This window comes from Lampetra fluviatilis, chromosome 26 (assembly GCF_964198595.1).
Source record: "Lampetra fluviatilis chromosome 26, kcLamFluv1.1, whole genome shotgun sequence".
Taxonomy (NCBI): domain Eukaryota; kingdom Metazoa; phylum Chordata; class Hyperoartia; order Petromyzontiformes; family Petromyzontidae; genus Lampetra; species Lampetra fluviatilis.
Window position 1 is genome coordinate 7,774,916 of NC_136300.1, and position 20,395 is coordinate 7,795,310.

At 50.0% G+C, this 20,395-nt stretch overlaps 1 protein-coding gene across 2 annotated transcripts in view; it reads left to right on the top strand.

The window, feature by feature from the left end:
- Nucleotides 1-2,499: 2,499 nt before the first annotated feature.
- Nucleotides 2,500-20,395, top strand: part of LOC144942020 (uncharacterized) — a 32,793-nt gene continuing 14,897 nt past the window's right edge. Inside the window, exon 1 of one of the 2 annotated variants that reach the window (XM_078868630.1) lies at nucleotides 2,500-3,789. In XM_078868630.1, coding sequence (XP_078724756.1) covers nucleotides 3,382-3,789 — 408 coding nt within the window. In that variant the 5' untranslated portion in view covers nucleotides 2,500-3,381. Of the gene's footprint in view, nucleotides 3,790-3,976; nucleotides 4,806-20,395 lie in introns of those variants that run through there. The other variant, XM_078868631.1, reaches the window with a different exon arrangement.

Genomic DNA, 20,395 nt, shown 5'->3' on the forward strand with positions numbered 1-20,395 from the left:
GTGTTCCGGTTGTGTCGCGTCGCGTCGATCGGCACGATGTCCGACGTTTCGCTGCGCGTGCCGCTGAATGGGGAGCTTCTTTAACACGCACGGCCCGAGAACGGGAGACGGAGAGAGTTCTTCCGTCCGGGGATGAGAGAGCCTTGGGTCGTTGTGGGTCGAAGGTGTTCAAGGTGTTCACTTCAAGGAGACTCGGGGACTCTGTGGAGACGGCTATCGACATCACTCAATCCTTCTGCTGCATTTCTTATCATCGTCCCGTTCTTTCCTGTTGTCAGCGCTCGTAATGATTATTAAACAGCATCAACGCGTTAAAATATACTGCTCATGTTGCCTACATATGGTGAGCATACGCTTATTAAATAGGCAGACCGCCTCAGGGGTGGCATATCTGTCGATTAAATGCAATCGGAGTGCATGATGAAGTAAGGGGATATGGGCGGCGTGTTATGATCGTGATGTTGGAAGCGCTCGTTATTTATATTTTCTCGTTTAATTCCGTCACCTTTCTATGCTTTGCGGGTTTTCGCCGTCTCGTTTGTGCCAGTCTCGTTGGCTCAATTTTCTCAAGATGCAACAGCGTTTCATTTGCATGCAGTTAAAATGCACGCAACGGTGTATATTCGCACAATAACGTTGAGGAGTCCTTTAGCAAACCACTGCTGGATGAAGGCCTCCCCCACGCCGTGTCAGTCACGTGCTTCTGTTTGACCATACTTCACCACGCTGGTCAATGCGGGTCCCCTTAAGAAAGGGGGCAGGACCGGTTCAGATATCGCTCGCCACAGATCACAGCCAGGGTCAGAAATCAAACCCAAGTCACCGGTTTCACACCGCAGTGTACGTGACCGAGAAGTTGTCGCCGAGCAAATGGACCGCGTTCTTCTCGAGCGAGCACGTCATGCAGAGGAGATGGAGCGATTAAATCGACTCCGTGCAGCAGGTGCCTTGTGGATTTTGTGAGGGTTAGAAGACCTTCAGCCAGCAGTGGATTGGCTCTGGTTTGATGAAATACATCAAACATGTTCTCACACGCTATCCAACGCACGTAACCGTGTGCCTTAACAATGATTATTAATCGATGATCGTTACATCAGTATGCACTCGGGGGGCGGCGCGGGGGGGGGGGTGGATAGATTCATCAGCGCGGCAGGCATTGGCTAATGGTGACACATACATTGGAACATTGATACGTACACGCGTTGGGCTGTTAATATACAAATTAGGATGAGCCCAAAGGCGCGTGCTTGTAATTTGCTCTCAGCTGCCGAGACAGGGCGTGCGCAAAGCATCTCCCCTTCGTCGATTGTCCAAGCGCATTAACATCGAGGGAGGAGCTAATCACGCTCTTGCTCGAGCGAGATACGGAGACGGGGAATGAGAGTGAACGATAGCTGACGGCGAATTAGCCCACAGATGAACCGCAGGGGGGGGGGGGTATATTTATACGTTTGAAAATAGCATTGCCCGAGTGCTCATGACGGACGTGATGAATTGTTCTCATTGTGTCATTTGTTCTCGTGCACCACTGCCAAGCGCAGAATCACAACAACGCGCGCTTTATTTGCAAGGCGCTGAAGATACGTTCTAAGACAGCACTCTGACTCGGCGTGCAGCAATGCGGAGGGTGAGGAGGGAGGGAGGGGGAGGCTAGCAAATATAAGCGAGAGGTATCGGTAATTATGGGTTAACAGAGAGAGAGGGGGGGCGTAGATGGCTGAGATCGTCAACAATCAGCCAGCTAGATAGTTACAAGGGGACGGAGGGGAGGGATAGGCACATACTTGAAGCCAACAATCCGTGTGCCCTCTTGTTTTGAATTTCTGCCAGAAACCACGTAAGCCTGCGGTATAATCTCACGTTATTATTACTAGGCAGGTGTTAATGACGGAGGAGGCTTGAGAAGGAGTGATACCTTCCTTACTATAAAGAAAATGAGTATATACGTGGCCAAACGTACTTATTGAACTCGTACATAGTACAACCTTAATGGTGCTGTGTGTTGCTGGCCGCTGGGCGTGTCGGGTCTTTGGGGCTGTGCACGGCAAGGGGCGAAAGCCCAACAACACAGCCCCGTAGCGAGAGAGGAAGAGAGCAGAGCGTGAAATCTTGTGAAATGTTTCATTTAAAAGGGAGGGGGGGGCACATTAAGCAAAACATTGAAGAAAAAAAACCCGAAATGATGAACGAAGCAAAGTGCCGACTACACCGAGCATCTTCTTGTTTCCTCCGATCATAAAACAAAGAAAGAGAATTGAACAGACCGCCGGGGTAAGAGTAGACAGACCTACTTACACACCGAACTAAGACAATCTGAGGGGCGTGTTAACAAATCTAAAGACGAGAATAGACCCGAGTCGAGGCAGGAGATAGAGAGAGAGAGAGCGCGCGGGCGGTGGTGGTGGAGCGAGCGAGCGAGAGAGGGAAGAGAGGGTGGAGTGACAGAGCGAGCGAGGAACGCTTGGGAGTGGAGAGCGCGGAGAGGAGGGAGATAGGGGAGGGGAGGGAGAGAGAGAAGGGGAGGGAGGAGAGAGGGCGGAGAGAGAGAGGAGTGGGAGGGAGGAGAGAGAGAGACGAGGGGAGGGGAGAGCGAGAGAGGGGAGGGAGAAGCTACGCCAACAGGACTTCGTCATTCCCCGACAAAACTAATAATCTCCGCCGACCTGCTGAGACCTTTCACGACCTCCTCCAGAAATCAATATCGCCTACAGCGAGGCCGTCACAGCGCGCTAAACGGAATCTTAAAGGAACACTTTACATTGCTACTGTGCTGCTGGTGCCTAGGCGGTGCTGTTGCGAGTGGTGTGGTACCCGTGCGTGTGGCACGCTGCGCGCCGTGCTGCTACTACTGCTGCTGCTGTTGTTGTTGTTAGAGCCCCCAGTGCATGGGTAGCGAGTGTCGTTGCGAGATTGCGTTCACCTGCGGAACGCGTATTAAAGTTTGATCAGAACACGCAGCGAGAGAGAGAGAAGCTACATCGAGATTAGCCTAGAGTGAGTCCACTCGGCGTGCTGTAGACTACACGGAGAGAACGCGTTCTGTAAACACTACGACGACACTACAGCACCTAAGATCATCTGGACTTGTCATTTTTTTTCCTTCCCCTCTGGCGGGCACTTTTGCTTTTTTCCAACAAGGCAACGAAAGCGAGGCGAACGCCTAAACAGAAGCAACCTCTTCCAAGCTGCCGCCAACAGCTGCTGCCGAGTACGCGAACAAAAGCGAGACGCGCTGCCCAAGATAAACGTCGCGCTTTGCGCCAACACGACTTTGCCGACAACTCGGTGCGTGCGTGCGTGCGTATCGTCGGCGTGGGCTCTTTAAAGAGTGTGACAACGATCAAGTCGAATATCGAGGCGGTCATCCGCGCATAGAAGAACATGGCCTTCTCACAGCAACAGCAGCAAGGATATCAGCTCCGATTTGTACAGCAGCCCGGCTCTCCTCCCTCGCTTTACGCGGGACTGGCCGGCATCGCCGACAGACTGCCGCTGCCTCTGCCTCCTCCTCCTCCCGCCGCCGTGGTGTCGGCCACGTCTCCTCCTTCGCCCGTCCGGCCGTCGTCTCAGCCGCAGAACCCCGCGCAGCCATCCCACCATCATCACCACCACCATCACCAGCATCAGCACCACCCGATCCCGCCGGCTTCGGCGCCCGCGCCTCCTCCTCCGCCGACCTCTCTGCTCAGCCTGTACGCGGCGGGCTCGTACGGCGCGCATGGCTACTACATGTCCTACCCGGCAGCCGGGCCCATCGGAGGCGCCGACCTGGGGCTGTTCCCGCATCTGGTGGGTGGGTGGGTTGGGTCCGTGCGTGCGTGCGTGCGTTTGAAGGGATGGGTGAGTTGGTGAGCGAGTCGGTGGGTGAGCGAGTTGGTCGAGGGGGTTTAATGAGTTAGTGGCTGAGTTTGGTGGATGAGAGAGTGGATGAGCGAGTGAGTGTCTGAGTGAGTGGATGAGCAAGTGAGCGATTGGGTGGGTGAGTTAATGAGTGAGCGGTTGAGTGAGTGAGTGGATGAGCAAGTAAGGGATTGGGTGGGTGAGTTGATGAGTGAGTGGTTTAGTTGGTGGCTAAGGGGGTTGGTTAGTGAGTGAGTGGTCTAGTTAGTGTGTGGTTGAGTTGGTGAGGGAGTAGATAACCGAGGGGATACCCGGGTGAGTCGGTGGATACGCGAATGAGTGGGAGAGTTTGTACCCGAGTAAGTTAGTTGATGGGAGTGTGATTATGTGAGTGAGAGATGGTGAGTGGGTGAGTGAGTTGGAGGGAAGGTGAGTGCGTTGGTGAGATGGTAGATGAGTGACCTGGTGAGTTAGGTGAGTTACTAAGTAAGTTGCTGAATGATTAGTTGAGTTGTTAGTGAGTTGATGCGAGCGTGAGTTGGTTAGTGCACGAGTGATTTAATTGATGAGTTGGGAAGTTAAAGATTGAGTTGACGGGAGTGGTTATGGAGTAAGCTGGTGGGCAAGTTGATGGGTTTGGTTCTTGATGAGTGGATGGTGAGCGAATGAGTCGATGAATAGGCGATTGAACATTTGGATGAGTGAGCGAGTTGATGGTGGGTGAGTGAATGAGTAAGGTAGGTCAACGAGCGTGTGAGTGAGATAGTTTGTAGTTGACGGAATTAAGTGGTGGGGGAGGGAAAGGGTTAGGCAGTGTGTGAATGGTTCAGTTGAGTGAGTGAACGAGTTGTTGAGTGAATTAATGAGCAAACCGAGCTGGTAAATGGATGGACGAGCGAGTGAGTTGCATTCTGGGTAGATGAGTGAGAGTGGGTGGATGGACGAGTGATCGAGTGAATATATGGGTAAGTGTGCGAGTGGGTAAGCCCATCGATGAGTTTAGTGGATGAATGAGTGTGGGTGAGGTATTAGTGTGAGTTGATGGGTGGGAAGGGAAGCGAATGGCTGATTAAGTGAGCCGGCAGATGGGCGCGTGTGTGGATTCGTGAGATAGAGTGAGTGAGCAAAGGATCGCGTTAGCGTTGGTGAGTTAATGGGTTAGAGTATTGATCACTGGACGAGCGCATGGATGATCATGTTTGCGCGTAAATTAGCAAGCGAATTGGTGAGCAATTGAGTTCGTGGGTGAAATAGCAAGAGTGAGTGTACGCGTATATGCGTGTAAATTATCGAGTGCACTAACTACGTCGAAGATGAGTTTGCGAGGGGATGAGCGAGTGTGTTCACGTGCGAGGCAGATGTGATGATTCATTGCTAATGGAGTGTGGACTAGAATCGTAAATGACCGAGTGCGCGTACATGCGTTCGGTGTCGCGTGTGTGTACTCGAATTAGGTCGACTCGGCCGCAAATGAGTACCTAGTGCGGTGTGTAAACATCGCCGCGAGGGAGACAAAGGCGGTCGGGTGTGCCCACCCCATCGCGTGACGTGCCGTTGCGGCCTTGATATGTGCTAGCTCTAAGCACTTGTCCGAACAGTGTGCTACGGCTATACGGGTGATCTTTGTCTCTATGCGCGAGTTCTAGTAACGGCGGTTGCACGACCGAGCGAACGAATTGAAGAACGAATGGAATGGGTTGGCGAACGAGTTAGTAGATGAGTGACAGCGAACGAGTGAGTGAGTGGATGATTGGCAGGAAAAGAGGGGGGGGAGTGAATTGTGAGAACGGGTGAGTGAATTCTGGGGGGGGGGTTGAATGAGCAAATTCACTGGCGGGCGAGCGAGCGAGCCAGTGAGTGAATGATCGATGGCGAATCTGAGTGAGTGAGTGAATGAGTGATCGAACGAGTTGCGTCGCGAGTGAGCGAATAATGCGGCTTTTGTTAACCATGTCAACCGTGGACACGACAACGCATGCCCGCTTCCTTGTCAAATCAAACCAGGCGATATACACAAACTCACCTGTACATACAAAGACACAGATCCCCCGTATAGCCTTAACAGATTGTCGGGGCAAGTGCCGTCACCATACTCGCACGCACATTAATTGAATACACTCACCGGACCCACAGTTTGTTTCCTGCTAATCCCGTGCATAGCGCCGCGCACGTGGAAAAACTGACGGGCTTGACGATCCACAGATTTCGCACAGACAATTGGCTGTAAAATGATTTAGCGTTCACACGAACACGGCCATGCCAGTGTGTTAACATCAATGCCGTGGCACGAAACGTAGGAGGTTACGGGAGCGCATAGCGTACAGCATCATTATATAATGTATCGAGTTACATAATGTTGATGTACGTATATGTGTACGCGATTGATCTATCTCGCACGGTATATATATATATTTTATATACACCGCGTGTATAATACAGGACAAAGAGTGATTGATTAATAGGATGTTGTAATATATTTACCACCCGTGTTGTCAATCCACTGCTGGATGAGGAGGGACAAATCTTAATTTGGAGCTTTCGTGACTGCAGGAATTACTCTTTGGTTCTTTCGGTAAAGTCACGCCATGCGAATCGTGGGGGTCATTTGTCCATACTTCACCGCGCTGGTCAGCTTTGTAGGGCGAATTAAGAATTAAATCCAGTTGCGGGTGCTAAATAATAATGATGATGCACCACTACAGTTTGTTTTTTGTACATGCAATACATTTAAATCGCGTTGTTGTATTATGATAGACGATATGCCGTGTATGTTACCGTGAGCAGGAACATATGTGAATTATAAGATGTGTAATTGCACGCCTTTGTCATATGTGTGTCAGCAGCAGAACACAAAGTGTTTTGTTTACGCATTGGCAATGCTGCATTCCCACGCGCATCAGCCAAGCCGTACACATTTACACATGCGCGTGTGTGTGTACGTGTGACTCTGTGTGCGTGTGTGTACGTGTGACTGTGTGTGTGTGTGTGTGTACGTGTGTGGGGGGGGGGGCGGTAGTGTAGTGCTTTTGGCGCGCTGCGCTACGAACCCGGCGACCCGAGTTCAATTCCCGCTCACGGCCAACACCGGTGACGATTATCTGAACCGGACCTGGGCCTCCCCTAGGTCGACTCAGCCTCAAATTAGTACCAGGTCCGGTGTTGTAAACGTCGCCACTGGGGAGACAAAGGCAGCAGGGCGTGTGGTGCAAGGCTGTATGTTGTGTTCGTGAGCGTAAACAACGCAATCTGTGTATTTGAAAATGTATGCATCGGGGGGGTTCATCGTGCATCCAAATTTCTAAAAAGTACATTTGAACCGTGATATAAAGATGCACACACACATGACTGCAGCAAATATACATATACGTATCACAACCTGTACATACATCTTTATATATAAACGTGTGTATTATATAAACAGCATACGTACACACATACAGCGTAACTTATATCATGCTTCCACACGTATTATTGTATTATTCATGCGTGTGGATTACGCCAGATTGTCTGTGTGCACTGCGTGTGCTAAACGTGTCGGTGTACGTGGTCCCTACGTAACTCAGCTTCGCACGCATACACAGAACCTATATCATACATTACCCAAAAGTATAATTTATCCTTGTGGATTATGCGAATATAACTCTGCGTATACGCACACACTGGCGTGTTTACACGTCCGTGTAAAAATGGGTGCTTCGGTTCGACGAATCGGATTGTATCTGTGGGATACGGTCGAGTTTGTTCGTATTCACTTCCTCGGAATCAATAAACACTGGGAGGGGGGGGGTCTCAAAGCAATTTTTGTTCACATTACAAAAGTCGTTGTAACACAATGTCCGGATCGGTAGGAAACAAAAACTACACGAATTCTTGTCTCGAGAAGGGAAGTCCTTTCGTCGTGGCCAGCACAACTGGACATTGGCATCTGACATCCCTGGACATTGGCATGATATGCTAGAATAGAGTTGTGAATGAATGACATTATTAACGACCGCGTATGAAGCGCGCGCGTGTGTGTTTTGTGGTGTGTGTGTACGTCGACTCGGCCTTAAATGAGTACCTGGGGCTGTGTGCAAACATCGCCGCTGGGGAGACAAAGGCGGTCGGGAGTGGTGACGGCCACCAACCACCCCCCCCCTCGTGTGCCGTGCCGGCCTTCATAAGTGCTCGCTAACAGCACTTGCCCCAACAGTCTGTTACAGGCTACACGGGGAAACTTGGTCTTTGTGTGTATGTACTGTATACCAATGTGTGCGATTTAGTATCAATTGTTGTGTGGTGTATTTGTGCGTATTTTACGTGCACTATTTATATTTTTTTATTATTAATATATAAATATAATTTTTGATATTAATGCGAAACAAAAACTACGGTAAACGGGTGATGCGTTTGAATAACCAACTACACATATACATCAACTAGCAGTTGATATAACTTTACCGGTATATTTTACATATTTCGTGTGTGTACCACATGGTATGTATGTGTCACGCTGTATTTGATAGTGTAGGCAAGTGTACATTGTAATGCGTGATACATTTCTACTTTAAATACGTGTGTGCATTGTATATGCGTCAAACGAGCGAAACGCATCTGTATACGAGTACACGTGTATGTGATCTAATTATTGTACTGTACTTCTCACACGTCTCCGCTGTGAGCCTTCACCAAGCCGCAGTGACCACCGCGGTGAAGTATGGTCAAATAAATCTCCGCTGCCCGTGCGGCAGCGGCGTGGGGAGGAGACACTCATCCAGCAGTGGATCGACAAACGAATTGTAGATCTATGTGCCTGGACCGTATAGTTGTGCGTTGTACGTGTAGCGTGCGTCTCGTGTACATGGCACCACGGGTGAGTGTGTGTTGCCAAAGGGTAGGTCATTGACACTTAGACCGACTGTGAATAACTAGCACACGCAAAGATGCTCCTATAGCCTTCAGGGATTTCTGGGGCAAGTGCTGTTAGCGAGCACCTCAAGCAAAGCAAGGAGAGTTGTTAGAGCGCACGAGGGTTGTGGTGTGGAGAGGTACATGTTAAGGCCCAGTCGACCTAGCGAAAGGCGCCGGGTCCTGTTCAGATATTTCGTCGCGAATCTCGCGCCCTTGGAGCGGGTATCGTAGAGCGCGCGCCGCTCCGCGCAACGATCACTAAGACGCACCTCCCTCGTACCGCCTTTAACGGACTGGGGCCAATGTTTACATCTCGCACCGGCTACTAATTTGAGGCTTAGTTGACCTAGGGGTAGGCCCCAGGACCGGTTCGGATGATCCATCGCTGTCGTCTGCCCGTGAGCGGGTTTCGTAGCGCAGCGCGCTGATCGCTTCGCTACCGCTCCCCACTCTGCGCACGCACGCGTGGCGCTTGCACGCGCTATGATTATAATGTGTACATAACCTTACACACTCGCGAGCACAATGCAGCATTGTGCTCGCGAGTCAATTAATTGCGCTTCAAGTCGCACAGCGACTCCCGCCGCTGCTGACGTCCGCGCGCGCTGCGTCAACCGCGCTGTGCCTCCCCCCTCCGCCTCCTCCTCTTCCACCCCTGGCCGTGTCGGAAGCGCTTCCACACTAATCTTAGTTAATCTTGACACACACACACCACACACACACTACACACATACATAACGACAACGACCCCCCCCCCCCCATAGCCTTAACAGACTGTTGGGGCAAGCGTTGTTAGCGAACGCCTATGAAAGCCGACACGGCACACGAGGAGGTGGGTGGTCAGCACCACTCCCGACCGCCTTTGTCTCCCCCAGTGGCGATGTTTACACATCGCACCAGATACTCATTTGAGGCTTAGTCGACCTAGGGGAGAGGCCCAGGACCTGTTCAGATACTCGTAGGGTAGTGCGCTAACCACTGGGCTACCGCTCCCCACAATCGACACATAACGTACACAATAGACACATTACATACACAAAGACATACATCCACACACATGCCCCCACACGCGCGTGGCGTACACAGCCGTGTATATTGCACATACACACGCGCGCACGCATACTGATACGTATCTAGATGCGCACAATAACGTACGCGAACATGCACGCGTAGCTACATACATACACGCAGAAGCGCGCACGTACCGATACGGTACACACGTGTGCCTATCTCTACAGATAGTACAGAAGATACGTGCACGCAGTGTAGGGACATACATATAGTTATACACACGCACATTCAAAATACAGATACACACACACACATATTACGCACACATTCCCAGATGCCGTATATGGCTTAGACTGTTGGGGAAAGCGCTGTTAGTGAGCACCCATTAAGGCCGGAACGATGCACGAAGGGGTCATGTGATCAGAACCACGCCCGGATGCCTTTGTCTCAGCCACACGCTCCCTTTAAGTCTGAGTCGACCTAGGCGAAGGGTGGCGGGAGGAGGTCAGATCAAGGACCAGTTCCGATATTCGCCGCCGGAATCGAATCTTGGGCCCCGCTGTGTTCGTACGGCACAGTGCGGGTCACCACTAGGCTACCGCCTTCCCACCCCCCAGACAGACGGACGCTCCCACGTGGCACGCGTGCATCGCAGCGGGGAGGCAACGCGGATTTAGTGTCGAGGAGGCGACGTGTATTGGCCATAGGTCGCGTTATGTAACGCGATACGCGTGTGTGTACACACACATACACACACGCGTATACTCTATAGCCCACCTACTCTACTGGAACGTAAGGAACAGTTTATTAGTCAATAATATGAAATGGTGAATGTGAAGACGAGGGGCTGTTTGACCGGTACAAGTTAAATTGTGGTATTCGTACAGAACGCGTCCTGACGTTTCGTGTTCCTATAAAGCGCACACGCTGCGTGCCACTGCTTTGCTCACAGTGTACACACACACACACGTTGAACATTTGACGCCGGTGTTTAATTTTATTTTTTCACCTAATTTTGTTTACGTAAATTACGCGTTCGTTTGCGTGCGTCTCATTGAGTCTTAAATAAACGCGGTATGATTTAAATAAAGCGAGGGGGAGTATTAAATATATTTTGTTGTTGATTTCGTTACAATTTAAGCGTTTGGCATGCGTCGCATATATCCATTCGCGTGTGCGCACGACGGCATGCGTGAGCCCAGCAACATTACGGGGAGCAATTTGCGTCGAAGTTTTATTTCCCCACGTTGCGTATTCACGTGCGGGTATAAAAACCAACCACAAAAATAGTTACGACAATAATTATTTGGTCATCATTATCAGCAGTAGCCATGGCCAATCCACTGCTGGATGAATGCCCCCCCCACCCCACCCCCAGGCCTCCCCCGAACTGTCGCTGCCAGCTCTGGCGATCTTGCGATGTACCAATACGCCCAAAGGATAAAGATCCCCCCCCCCCCTATAGCATGAGCTGCCGGGTTGCCAGAACCACGCCCGGCCGCCTTTGTCTCCCCAGTGGAGATGTTTCCACGCGACACCACGTTACTCATTCGAGGCTGAGCCGATCTCGGGGGAGACCCAGAAACCGGTTCAGTTATACGCCACCGGTACCTGGACGTGAGCCGGAATCGAACTCGTTCGCCTCGAGAAAGATACCAAATAAATCTCGCGGGTTTGGCCAGGTTGAGTTCGTCTCGCTTCGTGCGAGGTCGCGATTTAAAGCGATCGCGTGTTTTGCAAGGGACGACGAAAAAATGCGCAACAAAATGCGTTGACGCGACACACTTCACGAGGCTGAGTCACTCTACGTTTCAAATCGCGTGTCGTATAAAATGCACGGTTCGTGTGAAAACAACCGCATGCGATTCAGCAGTCGGCGAACTTCTAATAAATACTGTCATCTACCGTGTTATGGTAAACGCAGATAAAGAAAACATTACAGTATAAATCAATGTATTTGTGCGCGGTGTGTGCGTGTATATTATAAGATGGTTTTAACTATGTATACGTGCGTGTTCGTTATATTTTCAGATACCTGTTTTAATACAGATAGTTTGCGCAATAATCGGATTATTAAGTCGTAAATAATTCGCGCATTACTCCTCCCAGATCTTTGAGTGGGATATAATTCCAGTGTTGGCAACTAAACCCTACAATTAAAACCAAATATATATATACAGTATATGTGTGTACGTGCAGTCTACACTCGTGTGTGTGTGTGTTTTTCGTTCCCACCTCACAACAGTACTGTGCTGTATCTATCTCGACAGTCTATACGGGGCGAAACGTCGATCTATGTTTGTGTATTTTTGGTTCCTTTTGTAATTATTCGGCTGCAATATGAATCGTTGTTTGTTGTTGTTTAGAATTTACATATATATATATATTCGCTGAAAGGGCAGAATGCGTAACTACATTTGTATCGCAATACAACGAAAACATAACCGATGGTGTTTATATAGAAACCAATTATTATATTTTGATGCAATATTCGAATTAATGTTAAATGTGAACGCGATTGACGCAGTCTTTGCGTACAATACGCGTAAGCTTGGTGAAACACGTTACATCGATTTGTCTTTTTTGTGACACGTGTGATGTGTTGTGCTTGTCTTCATTCAAACCTGTTTTTTTCTCAACGTATTAATATACATTTCGCGAGCTATTATAATAGTGCTGCTGGTTACTGGCCGTTTGGCGTTCCGTAATTATGGGACCGACTTGCGCTTGACAAAGCACGATTGAAAAAAAGTAAAAGTCAATATTTGTTTACATTTTTGTTTCTATACACATATTTAAGATGATAAATGTTGGGCTTTTGTAGGCGTGTACTGTGTACCCGGTGTGTGGTTTCAGACTGAACAGGTGCTCGCTAACAACCCACAAGGCTAAACATTCAATGCTTGTCTTTTGAATACAATTGAAACGAAATCATCGTTTTGATTGACCGTATTTCGCTTCAAAGATCTCCCACGCAAATGTTAAAATTCGTACAATGAGCACAATTAAATGAAGAAAATCGAACGAGATCATTATCATTCGACATAGTAAAGGGTTATTGTATTACTTTTCACATCTCATCGTCATCCATACTCAATCCACTGCTGGATGAAGGCCTCCCCAAGCCGCCGAAATATCTCACGATCACGCGATGCGCATTGAAAACTACACAACGAACATGGGTTACACATTATTTTCTTCCTATTCCTAAGAGCGCGTTAGATCATTACTAAACACAACGGATCCCCGCGTGTTTCGCCTTTTCAGATTGTCAGGACAAATGCTATTAGCGAGCACCTATTTCGGGGCACAGGGGTGTGGCGTGACGAGGCCTACGCCCGGCTGAGTCGACCTAGGGGAGCGTCATAGGGCCGGTTCAGAACTTCGCCGCCGATGTTCGCCGTAGGCGGTAATCGAATTCGGTTAGCCGGGTGTGTAGCACAGTGCACTTAGCCACCACTACACCGCCGCTCCCCTCTAATTAACCCACACACGCGCGCACACAACGCACACACGCACAGCGCACACACGCACGCACGCGTGGCTATATTAAAGCAATAGGTGGGACTACATTGCGACATCGGCTTGTTGTACACGTCAAGCGGTACCCACCCGGCGTGAGAACAGCTACACATGACGCCCCTTTGTCACTCCACTGCTGGATGAAGGCCATCCTAATGCTGTACTATGGGGGGGGGGTGGGAGGGTTTGGCCATTCCTCGCCACCGGATATCGCTCGCCACTGATGTCAGCCGTGGGCGTGGGAATTGAACTCTGTTTGACCGGGTTCATAGCGCGGTGCGCTAACCACTGCGCCACCACTCCTATTATAATTAATTATAATTCCCCTCCAAAACTGTAGGGATGTGTACCGTGTGTCGTTTGCGTTACAAGATCGCGTGGAGTGGAGTCCCCCGTGTTAGCATCACGTCACACGGATGTCGGCTTTGAGAGGTGGTGCAGTGGTTAGCACGCAGCACGATGGGCCCGGACAAACCGATTTCTATTCTCAGCGGTGCGCGTGATATCAACATTGTATTCTGCCCGCCTCCTTCACAAACCCGCACTGACCAGCGTGGTGAAGTATGGTCCGACAAAACACCATAATTGCCGGCATGGCGTGAGAAGGCATTTAATTGGTGGATCGGGAACGTTTGGAATGTTTGATTTTCATATTATAATACGAATCTCATGCATCGTCGAACGTTTGCTTGTATTTAACCGATGCTGTTGATGAGATGCAACTCCCAGAAGGCCATACGGCCGATGGGTTGTGTACAAAAATAAAAAGACTTAAGATTTTTGTCTTGTTGATCTGGACAGCCAAAAGTTAAAGGATTCGTTATTCATTGCTGGTCGCCAGGCACAGAGCGCGGTGCGCTAACCACTGCGCCACCACTCTCATCCCCCCCCCCCTTGTATTTAAATCGTGTGAAATATCTGCGCAGAAAGGCCGAACCCAAATGAATGCCCAGCGGCGCAGAGGCCCTGTCGGGAGGAGGAACATTCGCAAAACCAATAAGCTTGATGTCTTAACCAGGGCCCCCTTCATTGAATTCCTATTAGAGCGACACCCTCCGCCTCCGTGGACTCGCGTTGAAGAGTTTGTTTGTGTGTGCGAGGGACTGTGGCGCACAAGCACGCGAAACAAAACAGAACAAACAAACAAAAACTCTGACACATTCCTTCCGTGTCGAGGACTCGCTCGATCTTCCAGACTTGACCGATTCGTCTTCGAGTACACTGCAGGTCTCAAGGACAACAACCCCTCTCCCCTCGCTCTCTCTCTCCCCCAGCGTGTAGCCTGTAACAGACTGTTGGGGCAAGTGCTGTTAGCGAGCACCTTTTGAAAGGCCAGGAACGGCGCACGCCTGTGATGGTTGGGTTTTAGACGCACCTCCAAACTTTGTGGCCGGTGTCAATAAAAAGCGATATTCATCTGGGCACGCACCCCACACATTGCTTTTGCATAGAGGGGGCATAGTGGGGTAGGGGGGAGGTGCAGTGCGTCTTATAATCCGAAGCATACGGTATAAGTGCAACGCCTGGTGGTGTGGGCGATATAACAGTGGCCTCAGGTTTTGTTGTTTTGATTTTTTCTCTGACCACGAGTAGAGAGGTCTGTCAACGTCTATGAAAGCGTGTGGGGTGCCACTGACGACTACTGACAGTATACGCACCACACGTCACGGCGATACATACAAAGGTGAAACGGAGTTTCTAGCGATTCGTAGTCGAATGCGTGGCCCAGGTATTCTGTCATGAATCTCAACCATCTGTAAAAGCTCGCGTGTGAGCCCCGCTTAAATAGATCTATATATGAAGCCGAGTAGCAGTCACTTGAGTGCAACACAAGTATCGATACATGAGCGCATAGAGAATTAAAGTGTACTTTTGATGTACTGTACTAAAACACCTCTCCATTGAAGTCATGTTCATAGATATTTGTGAATAAGCGTTCGCAGTCGCTGTAATATATATTTTTTTCTACGACAGTGAATTGTACGTGTAGGCATATACAGCGATGAAATCGCGCGTGGGGTCGCCTGTATAAAATCTCGATGAAAGTCGATCGCGTGAAGACATCCCCTGTGAACTAAAGGATCACGCGCCAAACGTCATCAGAAACTCGGAAACGTCGTGGCGAGTCTCGGACACTTCCACGGATTTTACTACGAAATTAAGAGGCGGGTCATTTCAATGACACCTCCGCGGACGGGAAGTTGCGACCGCTCCCGAGTGCACCCCCGACACCGACTCGGCAAGTCGAGGGGATTGAACGCGTTCGAGAGGACGGTCGCAACACCGAACAGCGAACGGGGAGACGGAGCGAGTAAATCATGCTCGCCGTGTCGTTCGGGCGAGTGATGACCGGGTGCATCGCAAGCATCGTGAGAGTTTTGCTGCTGCTGCGGCGGCTTGGGGAGGAGGTCCTTCTTCACCCAGCGGTGGATTGAGACCGTGGCCGATGGATGATGATGTTGTTGGGCGTTGTACGCAGCCAATGACTTGATGATTCGCGCACGGCACGCACGCAGCAGCGCGGGATGCGAGATTTCTGTGGCTCGCGCAGACCCTAACGCCGCCGCAGTACGGCGCGAGGTTAAGCCCCGCTCGTGTTGGCGGTTTTGGAAAAATAATGTTTCCTCCTTACGTTTAACACATCGAGACGTCAACTCTCATCTTGATAAATGGCAGCGGTGCCATGCATGCATATATACACACACACGCGGCTGTGTGGAGAAGGAGCGGTGGCACAGCGGTTAGCGCGCTAACCCACTCACGGCCGCTAACACCGGTGACGATTATCTGAACCGGTCCTGGGCCTCCCCTAAGTCGACTCGGCCTCAACTGAGTACCTGGTGCGCTGTGCAAACATGGCCACTGGGGGAGACAAAGGCGTCCGGGCGTGGTTGCTCGCCGCTCCCCCCCCCTCTTGTGCCGTTCCGACCTTCATAGGTGCCGCACGCTAACAGCACTTGCCCCCAAAAGTCTGTCGAGGCTATACGGGGAATCTTTGACTTTGCGGTGGTTAGCCGCACCGCGCTACGAACCCGAACCCCACGAGTTCGATTCCTGCCCGGGGGGGGGGGGGGGGGGCTATCATCCGTGGCGTTGTCTAACCGGTGCTGGGCCTGCCCTAGGTCGACTCGGCCTTAAATGAAGATAGCCGGTGCGGTGTGTAAGCGATCGGCATTGGGGAGACAAAGACGTGTGCGTCGGGTGATCGCTATGACGAGCACCGACAGCCCTCCTAAGGCTATGCGATGGGGTGCGTGCAATTGTAATCGGATGTACACGCGTGTGCTGTAACCGACCAGTGTGGTGAAGTATGGTCAGATAGTCCCGCACGGTCCCGCAAAGTCGTGGGGAGGCTCTCATCCAGCAGTGGAATGACATGCACTGTATACGTACTGTACACGTATGTTAATGCGCGTGTCGTTTTGTATGTTTATGTACGCTATGTGTTTGTGTTTGTACAGCAGTAAGATTGTACGTAAGCCATGCGTTGTCTAAAAGTGTATACATTGCAGTGTTTACATGTGTATGTGGACTTATAGGTTTACACGTGTTTGTGCATACGTGTGTACGTATATGCGTGTACCTGTATTGATGTTCCAAATTGCCATCCGCCTCTGTCCATTATCTACTGCTGGATGAAGCCCCCCTCTCCCACCCGTCGTCGTTATTCTGCAACCGGGGTTGCTTGACCATACTTCACCACGCTGGTCCAGAGCGGGTTTGGTGAAGACTCGGGGCAAAGAGCCCAGGCAGACAGACAGACAGACGGGGCGTAACTATCGCTTGCCACTGATGTGAACCGTGGCCTCGGAATCGAACTTTGGGTGTAACTGGCTCACCTATTGCCAGGGCGCTAACACTCGCCACGCGTCGTGTATGTGTTTATGTACTGTGGTCGTACTGGTTACGGTTGAGTACGTTTGTGTGTGCATATATGGTTTGTGTGTACATATATGGTTTGTGTGTACATATATGGTTTGTGTGGACATATATGGGACCTGTATATGCGACGTATGCAATTCGATACCTCTGGCTATTATAAGAACGCATCAGCAGCGGCGCGTGCAGTACAAAACAAAACCCGCCCAGATAATCCCCCGAGATTCTCCCCTGGGTGGACTTAGCCCTAACAAAAATGAAGATGAATGCGAGTTGCGATATAGCCGTGTGGTCAGTGTTCAGGACAAATGTGGCCAGGGTGGGGTGGCCATGGAGTTCCTGGCGACTCCAAATCCTTGAGTGCACCGTGATGGACATTAATAGGTGCTCGCAAACCAAACTCGCCTCTCTCTATCTCTCTCTCTGGGTGATCTTTCGGGTCTAAGCAGAGGGGTTGTTGTTGTTGTTGCTGCTGTTCTTCGTCGGTGTTTGAACAATGAGCAATTCCTTCACTGACCGGCGTTATCAGAATGGTAAAATAACTCTGTCGTTCTGATGGGGGGGGGGGGGGGTCATCCAGCAGTGGATCGACAGGAAGGAGCTGTTGTACAATAACCCGATTCGCCGTGGCCCAGTGTGCGCGTGTCGTGGTATATTGTAATCATGGTGGTAATAATTATATTATTATCACCCGCCACTCTTAATGCATGAATACTTGATAAGGGTGAGCTTATTGAACAATTAAACGGCGCGGATAAGCGAGGGGGGTTTATGCGCCGTCGTGTGTACGGTATGTGTACATGCATTTTTCGTGTACTGTATATGTACGTATGAAAATATGCATGAGTGGTAAGTGCATCTTTGTAGGGAGACAAAGGCGGCCGGGCGTAGTGTTGGCTACCCACGCCCTCGTGTGCCGTGCCGGCCTTTATAGGTGCTCGCTAACAGCACTTGCCTCTACAGTCTGTTAAGGCTATACGGGATATCTTTGTCTTTGTGTATCTTTGTATGTGTGCAATATACACAGGTGCTCGCGAATAGCACTTGTCCCAGATTTGAAGCTTTCGTGACTGCAAGGATTCATACTCTTAGGTTTTTTCGGTAAAGTCACGTAGGTAAAAAAGAAAATTGAAAAAAAAATATTGCTTTATTATTTTATTTCCATTATTTTTATTATTTATTTTTACCTACGTGACTTTACCGTAAAAAACCTAAGAGTAGCACTTGCCCGAAACAGCCTCTCGGTACTTGTGCAGATATTCCTATGGTTCTATTTACGTGTATACAATTACACATCGCTGCATTGATATCACCCATTGCGCCGCGGATTGTGCGTGCGCGCGCGCGTATTAATAATGAATGCGATCGTGCACGGCCCTTTTGTTCAACCCACTGCTGGATGAATGCTTCGCCACGCCACGTCGGCCTTTGAAGCCCTTCTTTAAAAGCGGTTCAGATGTCAATCGCCACTGACGTTCGCCGTGTTTAGGGTTCGAGCTCAGGCCGCCTGGTTCGCAGGGCGGTGCACATCGTGTTTGTGTGCTGATGTGTAAGTGTGATCACGTGCTCCAGATAACTGTAGGCCTGAGTTGCAGGTGTGTACGTACACGTGAATTTCCACATCGTAATTGAAGAACATTGCTGTGCAAAGATTGCGTATGCATGTGTGTATGACTAAATATAACAATGTAAGACGGTATAACTAATATGCCTGTGTTGTGTACTTTTTGTGCACGTATTCAATTAAAAACGTCCATTTGAGGGCAGTACCGATATGTTTAGTTATCTACTTAATTATGCATTCGTTGACCGGTGCAGATATTGCCACTGATGCCAGCCGTGGCCCGGAGTCGAACTCTGGGTGGCCGGGTTGAGATCGCGTAATACGCTAATCACTGAGGCTAACGCTCGCTCAACCGTGGCATATGCAGTCGTCTATGTTGTCGATGTGAAAAAGCACGTCATGTTACAAAATAGGTCATTTACTTATAGATCGCTACACACCTGCGTTGAATGGATAATCTCTCTCTCTCTCGAGCGTATGGTATGCGCAAATCACACGTCCAAGTTTAAATCTGTTGAATGGATAATGACACGTTTTAAATGAAATATGTTTAAATACTTGCATGTATTTAACCATATTGTTGCTATGTCAGTGTCTGTACGTGTGTATGTTGAACGTCTTTCGCACCGCACGTAACCAACCGTGCTAATCGGAGGTGCGATGGAACTTGATGCGGTGTTCAAACTGCATTGGCATGGCGGTCGGTACGGCATTACACCGCATAGGCATTCGCATACATTTCAAGAGATAGCGACTGGAGATTATAGTAATTCCGGTTCATCATGGCCAATGCCGTTGACGCCGTCACACCTCGCCCATCGCTTCCTATCCTGCTGCTAGATCCCGAAGCTGTCGTACAATCGACACCCGAACGCCGAAGTCAAGTCGCATCGTCGTCATCATCGCCGTCATCAAAGCCCTTGCTTTAGTTAAGCCAGCAGGCTTAATTTCGGCCGGGAGCTGCCCTGTAGGCTGAGCCCCGTCAAATATTTCCGCACCTTGCGCGTTATGCCGTAGACACTTTTGTCTCGACGGGAGCAACCGGGTTTGCGTTTGGTGCGGGGAGAGGGGGTTGGAACAACCCGGAAAATATTCCACGGATTCCGTGCGACATTGTGCTCGGAGTACAACTACTGCACGCGACGGGGTCTATTGCAAGTACAACGGCATGGGTAGGCCTTCAACCAGCAGTGGCTTGAACACGGTTGATGATAACTACCGCACGAGAGAGCGCGACTCGCGGTCATTAGAAGGTTTCGAGCACAAGTCCAGGTTGGGAGCCGACTGAAACCATAATTCCTGGGGAGGTGTGGGGACGTCAATTAAACGAGTACCACTTCGTGGGAAGGCAACCAGTGGCAATCCAATGGATGCACTGGCCCTCGTCCAAAGAAACGTGGAATTTGCCACACTTAGGGGTGCCAACAGACATGAGCGCATGCTAAGGTTTGATACCCGCTGCAGTTTGCCACCCGGAGACAGTCTGCGTCCTTGTGAAATGCCGTTCGGTAATACTGAAATGTAGGCCATTGTGTTCCCGAGTCTCAATCACGCTACATGACGTCGTTTAAAACCAGCAGGCTATTACGCGCTTGGATATCTTAAGACCCTGTGACTTCATTTGCAAGAGTAGGCCACTGTGTGTGTAGTCTTGTAATCGTTGGCTCCCGTATTGCAAAATCGTAATAA